Below are 13,556 nucleotides of genomic sequence, written 5' to 3' on the forward strand. Positions count from 1 at the left end.
TATCTGCTGTTTCCCCAGACTTGCGACGGGTCTTGCAGGAGTTTCAGGCGGATAGAACTGATCGTTGCCCGCCTGGTAGACTGTTTGTTCCGGATGATTGGACCAGTAGAGTCATCTCGGAGGTCCATTCTTCTGCGTTAGCTGGTCATCCTGGAATCTTTGGTACCAGGGATTTGGTGGCTAGGTCCTTCTGGTGGCCTTCCCTGTCGCGAGATGTGCGAGGTTTTGTGCAGTCTTGTGATGTTTGTGCTCGGGCCAAGCCTTGTTGTTCTCGGGCTAGTGGATTGTTGTTATCTTTGCCTATTCCGAAGAGGCCTTGGACTCACATCTCCATGGATTTTATTTCTGATCTCCCTGTTTCTCAGAAGATGTCTGTCATCTGGGTGGTGTGTGACCGTTTCTCTAAGATGGTCCATTTGGTCCCCTTGCCTAAATTGCCTTCCTCATCTGAGCTGGTTCCTCTGTTTTTTCAAAATGTGGTTCGCTTGCATGGTATTCCGGAGAATATCGTTTCTGACAGGGGAACCCAATTCGTGTCTAGATTTTGGCGAGCGTTCTGTGCTAGGATGGGCATTGATTTGTCTTTTTCGTCTGCTTTCCATCCTCAGACTAATGGCCAGACCGAGCGAACTAATCAGACCTTGGAGACTTATTTGAGGTGTTTTGTGTCTGCGGATCAGGATGATTGGGTTGCCTTTTTGCCCTTGGCGGAGTTTGCCCTCAATAACCGGGCTAGTTCTGCCACCTTGGTTTCTCCTTTCTTCTGTAATTCGGGGTTTCATCCTCGTTTCTCTTCCGGTCAGGTGGAGTCTTCGGATTGTCCTGGAGTGGATGCTGTGGTGGAGAGGTTGCATCAGATTTGGGGGCATGTGGTGGACAATTTGAAGTTCTCCCAGGAGAAGACTCAGCAGTTTGCCAACCGCCGTCGTCGTGCTGGTCCTCGTCTTTGTGTTGGGGACTTGGTGTGGTTGTCTTCTCGTTTTGTCCCTATGAAGGTTTCTTCTCCTAAGTTTAAGCGTCGGTTCATCGGCCCGTACAAGATATTGGAGATTCTTAACCCTGTGTCCTTTCGTTTGGACCTCCCTGCATCTTTTTCTATTCATAATGTCTTCCATCGGTCATTGTTGCGCAGGTATGAGGTACCGGTTGTGCCTTCCGTTGAGCCTCCTGCTCCGGTGTTGGTTGAGGGTGAGTTGGAGTACGTTGTCGAGAAGATCTTGGACTCCCGTGTTTCCAGACGGAGACTTCAGTATTTGGTCAAGTGGAAGGGCTACGGTCAGGAGGATAATTCTTGGGTGACAGCCTCTGATGTTCATGCCTCCGATTTGGTCCGTGCCTTTCATAGGGCTCATCCTGATCGCCCTGGTGGTTCTGGTGAGGGTTCGGTGCCCCCTCCTTGAGGGGGGGGTACTGTTGTGAATTTGGTTTCTGGGCTCCCCCGGTGGTTACTGGTGGTACTGAACTTGTGTGCTTCATCTCCTCTGTTCACCTGTTTTCATCAGGATGTGGGAGTTTCTATTTAGCCTTGCTCCTCAGTCATTTCTATGCCGGCCAACAATGTTACCAGAAGCCTTTCTGTTGCATGTTCCTGCTCCTAGACTACTATCAGCTAAGTTGGACTTGTAGTCCTAAGATTGTTTTTGCATTTTTGTTCCAGTTCTCTGTGTTTGAATATTTCTGAGGCTGGAAGCTCTTGTGAGCTGAAATTGCCACTCTGGTGTCATGAGTTGATATTAGAGTCTTAAAGTAATTTCAGGATGGTGTTTTGAAAGGGTTTTCAGCTGACTGTGAAGTTCCCTTTTCTGTCTTCCTACTATCTAGTAAGCGGACCTCAATTTGCTAAACCTATCTTCATACTTCGTATGTCAATTTCCTCTAAAATCACCGACAATATATGTGGGGGCTACTGTCTGCCTTTTGGGGAAAATTTCTCTAGAGGTAAGCCAGGTCTGTATTTTCCTCTGCTAGGGTCAGTCAGTCCTCCGGCTGGCGCTGGGCGTCTAGGGATAAAACGTAGGCACGCTACCCGGCTACTGTTAGTTGTGCGGTAGGTTTAGCTCACAGTCAGCTCGAGTTCCCATCTTCCAAGAGCTAGTCCTTTTGTATGCTTTACTACGGTCTCTTGCCATTGAGAACCATGACAGTCTCCGCAGCTATCCTACATGCATTTGCATATTTCCCATAAGGGATGGGGGCAGTGTTTTGGATCACTGCGTTGAGAAACACGTGATGGTGTCTCCGTGGTGTTGGATGTTTTGGTCTCCCTGAGGCCAATCATCTGTTCCTTCACAGCCTTTTACTAGGCACTGCTCCTAATAGCCAGATTCCTACTCCACACTGATGAGGGGCAAACACCCCGAAACAGCTGTCTGTGGATGGATACCATGCTTGGCATAGGTGGTTTTCCTGTATTGGATGTTTTCCTTTATTGGATGCTGCCCTTCCCGTGGTTGTTCCTTCCCGGGGAAAGGTCTGGCTATTCACTGCTTGCGTTGAGAAACACGTGATGGTGTCTCCGCAGCTATCCTACATGCATTTGCATATTTCCCATAAGGGATGGGGGCAGTGTTCTGGATCACTGCGTTGAGAAACACGTGATGGTGTCTCCGCAGTGTTGGATGTTTTGGTCTCCCCGATGCCAATCATCTGTTCCTTCACAGCCTTTTACTAGGCACTGCTCCTAATAGCCAGATTCCTACTCCACACTGATGAGGGGCAAACATCCCAAAACAGCTGTCTGTGGATGGATACCATGCTTGGCATAGGTGGTTTTCCTGTATTGGATGTTTTCCTTTATTGGATGCTGCCCTTCCCGTGGTTGTTCCTTCCCGGGGAAAGGTCTGGCTATTCACTGCTTGCGTTGAGAAACACGTGATGGTGTCTCCGCAGCTATCCTACATGAATTTGCATATTTCCCATAAGGGATGGGGGCAGTGTTCTGGATCACTGCGTTGAGAAACACGTGATGGTGTCTCCGTGGTGTTGGATGTTTTGGTCTCCCCGAGGCCAATCATCTGTTCCTTCACAGCCTTTTACTAGGCACTGCTCCTAATAGCCAGATTCCTACTCCACACTGATTAGGGGCAAACACCCCGAAACAGCTGTCTGTGGATGGTACCATGCTTGGCATAGGTGGTTTTCCTGTATTGGATGTTTTCCTTTATTGGATGCTGCCCTTCCCGTGGTTGTTCCTTCCCGGGGAAAGGTCTGGCTATTTACTGCTTGCGTTGAGAAACACGTGATGGTGTCTCCGCAGCTATCCTACATGCATTTGCATATTTCCCATAAGGGATGGGGGCAGTGTTCTGCATCACTGCATTGCATGCATGTCACATGTTGCATGTTGTCGCATTTCGCATGGTGCATGTCATCGCATGTTGTCACATGTCATCGCATGTTGCATGTCGTCGCATGGTGCATGTCACATGTTGCATGTCACATGTTGCATGTTGTCGCATGTCGCATGTTGCATTTCATCACATGTTGCATGTCATCGCATGTTGCATGTCACATGTCATCGCATGTTGCATGTCGTATGTTGCATGTCGTCGCATGGTGCATGTCGCATGTCACATGTTGCATGTCATCGCATGCCGCATGTCGAATGTCATTGCATGCCGCATGTCATCGCATGTTGCATGTAGTATGTTGCATGTCGTCGCATGGTGCATGTCGCATGGTGCATGTCACATGTTGCATGTCGTCGCATGTTGCATGTCGTATGTTGCATGTTGCCGCATGTCGCATGCTGCATGTCATCGCATGTTGCATGCTGCATGTCATCGCATGCTGCATGTCGTCGCATGGTGCATGTCGTCGCATGTTGTCACATGTCGCATGTCATCGCATGTTGCATGTCACCGCATGTCACATGTTACATGCTGCATGTCACATGCTGCATGTCACATGTCATCGCATGTCGCATGCTGCATGTTGCATGTCATCGCATGTTGCATGTCATCGCATGTCGCATGTTGCATGTCGCATGTTGCATGTCATCGCATCGTGCATGTCGTCGCATGTTGTCACATGTCGCATGTCATCGCATGTTGCATGTCACCGCATGTCACATGTTACATGCTGCATGTCACATGCTGCATGTCACATGTCATCGCATGTCGCATGCTGCATGTTGCATGTCATCGCATGTTGCATGTCATCGCATGTCGCATGTCATCGCATGTCGCATGGTGCATGTCACATGTTGCATGTCGTCGCATGTCGTCGCATGTCGCATGCTGCATGTCGCATGTCATCGCATGTCGCACGGTGCATGTCATCGCATTTTGTCACATGTTGCATGTCATTGCATGTTGCATGTCATTGCATGTCACATGTCATATGTTGCATGTCACATGTTGCATGTTGTCACATGTTGCATGATGTCACATGTTACATGTATGTATGTTGTATGTACAGTATGTGTGTACTGTATATGTGTATGTGGGTTTTTTTTACATTCAACACATTAGCCGGATGATGGGACTACTACTGTCCCATCATTGGCTAATGTGTCACTCACTGTCACTGTAGCAGGCAGAGCCCGATGGGACTTGTAGTCCCATCGAACGATGCCTGCACACAGAGATACACCAATGACCCTGCCCCCCACAGCAGACCCCAGCACCAGCCGCACATCCCGGCGCCAGCACGCAGACCCCGGCGCCGGCACACAGACCCCCAGTGCCATAACGCAGACCCCCGGCACCAGCACTCAGACCCCCGGTGCCGGCACGCAGACCCCCAGCGCCAGCACATCCCAGCGCCGGCATGCAGACCCCCCGTGCCCGCACACCACATTGTGATCGGACGTACACATCCCTGCGTAGCCCCGCCCGCTCCCAGCACAGCCCCGCCCACCCCCAGCACAGCCCTGCCTAGCCCTGCCCACCCCCAGCACAGCCCCGCAGGCAGCCCCCAGCACCGCCCACAGCCCAGTCACTCTTGATGAGTGACTGCTGACTGTGAGGCTGGTCACGCCTGCTGCTGACATCACGTCAATTTCCAGAGTCTGGAAATTGACGTGACGTCGGCGGAAATAAGCGGTGGCTGCAGCCTGGGGGTCATGTGACCCGGACTCAGCCTCCAGCATAGCGCCGCTCACAGGTGAAAACGGCAACGGAAGGTAATGACACAATTCATTAGGGGCCTCGGGGGGATACATTGGGGGGTTAATTGAAAGTAGTGGACAACCCCTTTAACAAACATGAACTAATTGGGGCCAAATACTTTAATTGCTAATATCTCTACAAAGCAGAGGAAAAAAATGTTTTTATTCCACTCTGTGGCCACCATTGCATATTATATGCATTTTAACATGCGCAACTTGGTGAAAAGTTCTCCTTAACGTACATGTATAAAGATATATTGTATTTTGCAGGTAATGTAATGTAATAGGAACTAACTAGAGATGAGCAAATTTATTCCAGTGGAAATGAACACTCATTGAATTTAACTATAATTCGTATTCTTCAAAATACAGATTTTATTTGTAATTCACTCCTATTGAAATCAGTAAAATGGCAGTCATTTGCAGTGTCTTCACTCCAGCCCAACTGGGTCTTAGGTGTCTATGCGTGCCATGCCTTCTCGGCACACATTGTTCCGTAACAGTGACATCTGGCCTGTAGTGAAGAGGATAGACTTGATAGAGGTAGGGAAAAAGAGGTGCAGGGATAGAGGGACAGATGAGTGGTGAGGTGATTATGAATTTTTTTTACATCCTACATCTGGAGGAACCAAAGAGCATATTAAAAATTATTTATTATGCAATGAATATGTTTTCTGCAAATCAAATTTTCCTGTAAAATTTACGCTACTTGGCATGTTTGAATCATGGCAAATCGGCCATCTCTAGAAATAACCCACCAAACCTAGTAAATAGATTATTTACTTCAATTTTATTGGAGAAAATAGTAATAATGCATATCGTTGTTGTATGAGATTTCACTGAGATTTCAGTAAGAGCTGTTGAGTTAGGGGATGGGGATTTTTGAGGGTAATGCAAGTTCTTGAGTAGAAAAGGTTATCGTACTAAGACAGTTTTTGAAGTTTTGACATTCTGTGAAAACAAGAACTTTGATAAACTACAATGATTTAAGAAATAAGAAAAGTGGCAAAGGGGACTTTAGTAGTGATTAAAGGATGAGTAACAAAATCCAAAGAATCATCAACTATTCCAAAGCGTCATAATTAAATTCTTATGGCTCATGCAGACATCCACGGATCATGGTCTGATCATGGACCGAAATGCACAGACTGGCCATTGGTCTCCTGACCAATGCATGACAGCTTCCTATTTCTAAGTGTTATTTAATATATTGTAAGAAGCAGATCCTAACTGTAATATTTTACCAGTGAGAATTAAAAGGAAAGATTTTTTAAACCAAGGATAAAATAAGCCATAAATAATAGGATTAAATGCAGAATTGAAATAGCCAAGCCATAGGACAATATTGTATATATCATCAGATATTGAGAAATTGAGATAAGGATCAGCCACAGTAAGAGTAAAAAAGGGTAACCAGCAAAGAATGAAAACCCCCATCACCAAACTCAGTGTTCTAGCTGCTTTGTTTTCAACATTTAGAACAGGTTTCTTCTTACCGCTTTTTTTCTGATTTATAGATTTGGGAATATTGCTAATTAATTTGGCTTGTTTGTTTGCCACCAAGAAAATGTATATATAAATTCCAATCATGAGGGTCCCCGGAATAAAGAAACATAGGAATGAGGTGATTATAGCCCAGATTCTATTAAACACAAGGGAACAAGACCCCATACAAGGTACAAGTGTATCCTGCTCCTCCAATCCTTCAGTGTTTACATTTGATAAAACGAGGCCAAATGAATACAGACAGGGGACAGACCAGATAAGAAATACAAAAATCTCTATGACAGAATTGGTTATTTTCCTGCTGTAATGAAGAGGATGACATATTGCATAGTAACGGTCAACAGCAATAAAGAATAGATGAAATATGGATGTAGTGCACAATGTCATGTCAATGCAGCTGTGCACTTTACAAAACAGGTCACCATAATACCAGCATGCAGTTATGGACCTCACCATACTGTACGGCATAACTGTGAGCCCAAGCAGGAAATCTGCAGAGGCCAATGACAAAATGAGAAAGTTGGTTGGCGTGTGAAGCTGTCTGAAATGAGAAACCAAAATGATCACCATGAGGTTTCCCACAATTGTAACAATGATAGCGCCATGTATGACAGAATACAAGGATATATCAGTAAGCACAGGTCTGATAGTTCTAGGACAAGATGTATTCAGACCAGCAAAACATACTTCATTAATTTGTGAGTTATGGAAATCCAGTCTACTCATGATGGTATTTTATGATTGTCTCAATCACATCTCTGTAACAAAAAAAAACAGGAGAAAATGATCAGCCACGATTTTTGAGCTTTAGTAATGGCAACTGTGTCATTTTACATTTACAGCATTTTAATTGGTTAGTACTACTGAATTTTTGGCTTAAAGATGTGTCCAATGCAATGCAGACTAAAAATAAGTGTTAGTCTTGGGCATGTTAGTGTCCAAGGCAGAGTTGGGAAAACCTGCTCTGGGGTTTTTGTATTTTGAAGCAGACTGCAGGATGTAGTCGTGCAGTCCGTTTCATTCCAGGCCCGGGTTTTCCAAGTGTCTGAAGGCCACAGATCCCAGTTAAAATCCCTGCAGTATAGAGTTTGGGTGTGTCATGGCCAGTTGGTGCTTGATAGTGTGCAGAGCAGTTGGCGTTTCAGAGCTCCTCCTGTGTGAGGCAACACAGGCCAGCTGAGCCAAAACGGCCAAGGCAGCTGAATAACCTGGCACCCATGGTAACGGGTCCTGGAGGTGGACAGTCTTGTGCCTGGAGGTGAACCAGTGATAGACTGTCCTGTGCCTGTAGGAAGACTAGTGTGTGTGACAGCTGCAAACTGAGGGATATTGTGTACTGTGGAAAAGCTGTGAGTAAAAAGACATTGACATTGGCGGTGCAGTCACCCACAGCAACCGGTCATGAAGGTAGACCGGCATGTGTAGTTACTGTGTAACCCAGAGTATATGTGCCCGGCTGTTATACAGAGGATACTGGGTACTATGTAGTGCTATGAATTGGACATTAAGGGTATGCACTGGTGTGAACTGAACACTAATTGCTATGTACTTGTGTGAATCGGACATTTAATGCTGTGACATAATGCAATAAAGAGACTTTTTTTTGTTGGAACTTTGTTGGCTCGCTGCCTTATCACTGCACAGACTGCTACCGGAGCACTACACCATTTAATTATTCTTTTTTCTCTGCTCTATGTACGAGGGCATGTAAAAGTTTGGGCACCACTGGTCAAAGTGACTGTTATTGTGAACAGTTAAGCAAGTTGAAGATGAAATGACTTTTCCAAGGCAATATGGATGGAAATCCCTCAAGCAAGAATTAAAAGACTACTGTCTAGCTATAAAAATGTTTACAAGCTGTGATATTTTCAAAAGGGGATGATGCTACTAGGGACTAACCATACAGGGTGCCCAACTTTTGCATCATCCTTTGTACTTTTTAAAACAACTTTTTAAAAAGTAAAATACACTGTATATATATATATATATATATATATATATATATATATATATATATATATATATACAGTACAGACCAAAAGTTTGGACACACCTTCTCATTTAAAGATTTTTCTGTATTTTCATGACTATGAAAATTGTACATTCACACTGAACACATCAAACTATGAATTAACACACGTGGAATTATATACTTAACAAAAAAGTGTGAAACAACTGAAATTATGTCTTATATTCTAGGTTCTTCAAAGTAGCCACCTTTTGCTTTGATGACTGCTTTGTGCACTCTTGGCATTCTCTTGATGAGCTTCAAGAGGTAGTCACCGGGAGTGGTCTTCCAACAATCTTGAAGGAGTTCCCAGAGATGCTTAGCACTTGTTGGCCCTTTTGCCTTCACTCTGCGGTCTAGCTCACCCCAAAACCATCTCGATTGGGTTCAAGTCTGGTGACTGTGGAGGCCAAGTCATCTGGCGTAGCACCCCATTACTCTCCTTCTTGGTCAAATAGCCCTTACACAGCCTGGAGGTGTGTTTGGGGTCATTGTCCTGTTGAAAAATAAATGATGGTCCAACTAAACACTAACCGGATGGAATAGCATGCCGCTGCAAGATGCTGTGGTAGCCATGCTGGTTCAGTATGCCTTCAATTTTGAATATATCCCCAACAGTGTCACCAGCAAAGCACCCCCACACCATCACACATCCTCCTAAATGCTTCACGCTGGGAACCAGGCATGTAGAGTCCATCCATTCACCTTTTCTGCGTCGCACAAAGACACGATGGTTGGACCCAAAGATCTCAAATTTGGACTCATCAGACCAAAGCACATATTTCCACTGGTCTAATGTCCATTCCTTGTGTTCTTTAGCCCAAACAAGTCTCTTCTGCTTGTTGTCTGTCCTTAGCAGTGGTTTCCTAGCAGCTATTTTACCATGAAGGCCTGCTGCACAAAGTCTCCTCTTAACAGTTGTTGTAGAGATGTGTCTGCTGCTAGAACTCTGTGTGGCATTGACCTGGTCTCTAATCTGAGCTGCTGTTAACCTGCGATTTCTGAGGCTGGTGACTCGGATAAACTTATCCTCAGAAGCAGAGGTGACTCTTGGTCTTCCTTTCCTGGGGCGGTCCTCATGTGAGCCAGTTTCTTTGTAGCGCTTGATGGTTTTTGCAACTGCACTTGGGGACACTTTCAAAGTTTTCCCAATTTTTCGGACTGACTGACCTTCATTTCTTAAAGTAATGATGGCCACTCGGTTTTCTTTACTTAGCTGCTTTTTTCTTGCTATAATACAAATTCTAACAGTCTATTCAGTAGGACTATCAGCTGTGTATCCACCAGACTTCTGCACAGCACAACTGATGGTCCCAACCCCATTTACAAGAAAGAAATCCCACTTATTAAACATAACAGGGCACACCTGTGAAGTGAAAACCATTCCCGGTGACTACCTCTTGAAGCTCATCAAGAGAATGCCAAGAGTGTGCAAAGCAGTCATCAAAGCAAAAGGTGGCTACTTTGAAGAACCTAGAATATAAGACATAATTTCAGTTGTTTCACACTTTTTTGTTAAGTATGTAATTCCACATGTGTTAATTCATAGTTTTGATGCCTTCGGTGTGAATGTACAATTTTCATATTCATGAAAATACAGAAAAATCTTTAAATGAGAAGGTGTGTCCAAACTTTCGGTCTGTACTGTATATATATATATATATATATATATATATATATATATATATATATATATATATATATATATATATATCCTTAAATACAAAGGAAATAAGGAAATGTGTCATCTTTAACTTTAGGCCTTTTAGAGATAATTTCATCTTCAATTGGTTAACTGTTCACATTAACAGTAACTTTGACCAGGGGTGCCCAAACCTTTACATGCCACTGTAGAGTCAGGAAGTATTTTGTCGCTGTATGCCCAGTATGACTCAATCGCCTCTTTAAATCCTGTTCCAGCTGCTTTATTCTTCCCCTTGCCATAGAATTTTGCCTTGACTCATGACTTGTGCAGAGAAAACTGACCTCCTGTTTCTACATAGATCTTACAAGGATTCAGCTAGTCAGATTTTAATCACGTGATGTCATAGACATTTTCTCTTTGGTCATAGACCTATTGGAAAACAGTAGAAATAACAATACACAGTGCTATATAATATGATGATTGCAATATATTAAGAGGATAAAACTTTTGATGGGAGGACTTCTTTAAAGGGAATCTGTCATGAGGATGCTCTTTCTCCAGACCAGAAATAACAAAAAAAAAAAATCAAGCATATTGAAATATTTTGAATCAGTATTAAGTCTTTTGCCTCTTATGCTTCCAACTTTGTATTTAAAATGCTTTTTTTTATCTTAAATTATAGAATCTATTTGGTTTAAGATTAATGTGACATAACAATTATCAGCTATCTTTGCAATTAGGATAATGTTTTATTGAAAGCCTGTCATAAATTACTATTGTGTAACCATAAATGTCCCGATTCATCAGGACCAGCGATTTTCTCTGTGCATGTGAATTGGAAGCATATGACGAGCAGAATTTGCCACTGTGCGCCATGCCAGAAATCTATCACCATTCCCTCACTGGTTTAACATTTCTGGCTTAAGTAATGCCACAGTTTTTTGTGAATTAGACAAGCTGAGGCATCAAGACCACCCCCACCCCCCCGCACACCAGTCATACCCAAGCTTCACCAAGCTCTGTACGGTATATTTTGTTATAGCCAGAAGAAGCTGCTGTAAAAATGCCAAAAGTTGTTAAACTTTTGCACCACCCTGAGTTGCTCCAAAATTATTTGACTTTTCAAAGCAATTGTGCCAGCATTCAGGCAAAATTGCTTCGATCAATTGGGTCTAATATATATATATATATATATATATATATATATATATATATATATATATATATATAAAGCAAAACACTTCCATAGCTTGTGCTGAGAACACAAATAGCTTTGAAAGTTTTTACTGCGGACAGTATGCAAATTGTGAAAATGCTGAATATGTTGCAATGTCTTGTAAGAGAAACCTAAGACTTTGGTTTAATGTGGTCTACATTTTAGTTAACAGCATAATATTTAAATGTCTTGTATTCAATGACTAGCTTGAAAAAAAAAATGAAGTAGAAAGGAAGAAAAACTGCATGTGTAAATATAATGGAAGTTATCAATTAAGTACTTTTATTTTGTATTCTTGCTGGTTATTATTGCATTAAAAACTGCCGTGATGTTTTTTCAACAGATCATGAGCCCTTTTCGATAAGACAGGAATAAGATGCACCAAATTCGTTAAGAGGTGCACTCTACTTAATTCATTTGGCACATCTTACCAGTGTGTGCCTCTGTGTTCCTTGTAAGAAATGTTTCTCCAGTCAGGCACTGGAGTAACATTTTTGGTATAAGTAAACCAACCATGCTTTGTCTCACTCGTGCTTCACCCATTTGCCATTTTGGCAGTGCTAGTTGGACTGGAATGAAAATTCCAAAAGTAGCAAAAGTTTTGTGCAATTTTGCACTGCATCAAAAAAAATCCATCATTTTAAAGTGTTTGATTCTAATGTCTTTAATGAATCCACCATTAATTAAAAAAACATAAATTATCATAAAAAATGCACTAAAGACACCAGAAAATACTGTATGCAGCTATAAAAAGTGTGCTTTCTGCAATAACATCCCTATCTAAATGAGTGGAACATATTTTCAGCTACAACATTTCTGAATTTATTTGTTTATGTATAAATAAAGCCTTAAAGTTGAAACAACAAATAAAAGCAACAAATAAGACAAATATGAGTGAAAAACAAAGTGCAACTCTCATAATTTTCAATGTAAAAGAGAAAAGTAGATTGTATATACAAGAAATATGGATTAAAAAATGGAAAGGAAAAATTATTTTTATCATAAATGTTGATAAATAAAATACCAGCCTTATGCCAAAGTCATCCCCTGCCAGATTGCTATAGGTACAAGTTAGAATTGAAAAACCAATGGTTTATATAACATGTCTTTTTCCCAGTATACCACACGTTGAGGACATGAGGGAATTTTTTTCAGCCCTTTAAACTATTTTGAAAAAAGATAAGTCAAAGAAGGTTTCTGAAATATTTTCTAAGTAATGTAATGATTAGGTCATAAATAAAACATGATCTTCTCTATCTCACAATAGGGCAGACTGTACCCCATCAAGGTAAAAATAAAGAAAAACCCATACAAGTTTGGTATTTTTGTAATTGTACTGATTGTATATTTATAATTTTTTTACAAAAATATCCAAAAATATAATTCTTGTATTGCTTTTTTTTTTTTTACAATTTCACTGCACCTAAATTCTTTTCTGGTTCTCAGTACATTGAATAGTAAAATTAATTATGCAAATCAAAAATACAACTTTCCCACGAAAAGTAGACCTCACACCACTATGTCAATGAAAAAATTGGGAATGTGATTAACCACTTCACCCTAAAGCCTGGTTTCACCTTCCTGACCAGGTCAATTTTTACAATTCTGACCACTGTCATTTTATGAGGTCATAACTCTGGAACGCTTCAATGGATCCCAATGATTCTGAGAATGTTTTCTTGAGACATATTGTACTTCATGATAGTGGTAAAATTTATTTGATGTGACTTGTGTTTATTTGAGAAAAAAATGGAGATTTGGAGAAAATTTTTAAATTTTAAAAATTTAATTTTTATGCCCTTAAACCAGAGAGTCATATCACACAAAATAGATAATAAATAACATTTCACACATGTCTACTTTAGATAAGCACAATTTTGGAAACATACTTTTTTTTGTTAGGAAATTATAAGAGTTAAAAGTTGATAGCAACCAAACACTCCCTTGAGAAAGCGGCCTCTAGCTGCCGTGAAACGTGCGTCGGGACCCTCCATCCACCCCCCTCCTTGTTTCCACTCATCTGTTGGTAAGAGTTGCATTTCTTGCCATGCACTATTGCACCTTAGATGTT

At 42.0% G+C, this 13,556-nt stretch overlaps 1 protein-coding gene across 1 annotated transcript; it reads right to left on the bottom strand.

Moving 5' to 3' along the window:
* Positions 1-6,301: 6,301 nt before the first annotated feature.
* On the bottom strand, positions 6,302-7,342 carry LOC143803921 (trace amine-associated receptor 4-like). Its single transcript, XM_077281681.1, has one exon. It carries the CDS (start codon positions 7,340-7,342, stop codon positions 6,302-6,304), a length of 1,041 nt encoding a protein of 346 aa, XP_077137796.1.
* Positions 7,343-13,556: the final 6,214 nt, after the last annotated feature.

Source organism: Ranitomeya variabilis, chromosome 2 (genome assembly GCF_051348905.1).
Source record: "Ranitomeya variabilis isolate aRanVar5 chromosome 2, aRanVar5.hap1, whole genome shotgun sequence".
Classification (NCBI taxonomy): domain Eukaryota; kingdom Metazoa; phylum Chordata; class Amphibia; order Anura; family Dendrobatidae; genus Ranitomeya; species Ranitomeya variabilis.

Coding starts and splice junctions, on each gene's coding strand:
- LOC143803921 (XM_077281681.1), bottom strand. CDS start 7,342: ATGAGTAGACTGGATTTCCATAACTCACAAATTAATGAAGTATGTTTT.